Below are 893 nucleotides of genomic sequence, written 5' to 3'. Positions count from 1 at the left end.
CTCAAATCCAAATTTCAGTTAGAAAGAGTTGACACCATTATGGGCAATTTTAATAACAAAGTAACCAAGGGAACATATTATCACTTTCCATTAGAAATAATCACTGGGATAATTAAACATTTAAACTGAGTTCTGCACATAGCTGTTTCAATACAGAAACAGAAGTAAAGGTTGACGTCTACAGTAACAACCGAACAAGTTTTTTTCTTAACAATACCAGAAGGTAACAATAGGGAAAACATTGGTCTTTCTGAAGACTTTTGTAAACAAAACACCTACACATGCAGTTTGAATAGAATATCACAACAACATAAATAAAAAAGTGACATCATTTCTTCTTATATCCTTGTCGACATGTCTTCACATGTCGCTTTAAATTGCTTGAGGTGCCAAAGCGCCTACGACATCCGAAGCACTTAAATGGTTTTACATGGGTGTGTGTTATCATGTGCCTTTTTACATCTGATTTTTGCAAAAAACTCTTGTTACACTTCTTACACTTAAAGGGTTTTGAGCCACTGTGGATTTTTTCGTGACGCTGCAAGTTGTTCTTCCTTGCGAAAGTTTTCGTACACTGGGTGCAGCGGAATTTGTCAGCATCCCTGTGATTTTTTATATGCTTTTTCATTGCATATTTCGTCTTTGGCTGGAAGCCGCACAATAGGCATTCTTTCATGTCGTCTTCATCTTCTTCCTCTTCTTTGTCCCTATCTGTAGAGTCATGTTTATCTTCATCTTCTTCCTCTTCTTTTTCACTTGTAGAGTCATGTTTATCTTCATCTTCTTCCTCTTCTTTTTCACTTGTAGAGTCATGTTTATCTTCATCTTCTTTCTTGCCTTCATTGCTCTTTTCGTCATCATCATTGGTGTCTTCATCACTGTCAACAAGGTGC

The 893-nt window shown here is 36.5% G+C and overlaps 1 protein-coding gene across 1 annotated transcript in view; it reads right to left on the bottom strand.

Moving 5' to 3' along the window:
* Positions 1 to 207: 207 nt before the first annotated feature.
* LOC127749620 (myb-like protein X) overlaps positions 208 to 893 on the bottom strand; it is a 3,641-nt gene continuing 2,955 nt past the window's right edge. The window contains exons 4-5 of the mRNA XM_052268483.1: positions 574 to 878; positions 208 to 275 (exon numbers count right to left, since the gene is read on the bottom strand). Coding sequence (XP_052124443.1) covers positions 208 to 275; positions 574 to 878 — 373 coding nt within the window. The remainder of the gene's footprint in view (positions 276 to 573; positions 879 to 893) is intronic.

The sequence above is a fragment of the Frankliniella occidentalis genome, unplaced genomic scaffold, assembly GCF_000697945.3.
Source record: "Frankliniella occidentalis isolate FOCC.00 unplaced genomic scaffold, Focc_3.1 Scaffold70, whole genome shotgun sequence".
Lineage (NCBI taxonomy): Eukaryota > Metazoa > Arthropoda > Insecta > Thysanoptera > Thripidae > Frankliniella > Frankliniella occidentalis.
This window is presented reverse-complemented; position numbering and strand designations above follow the sequence as displayed.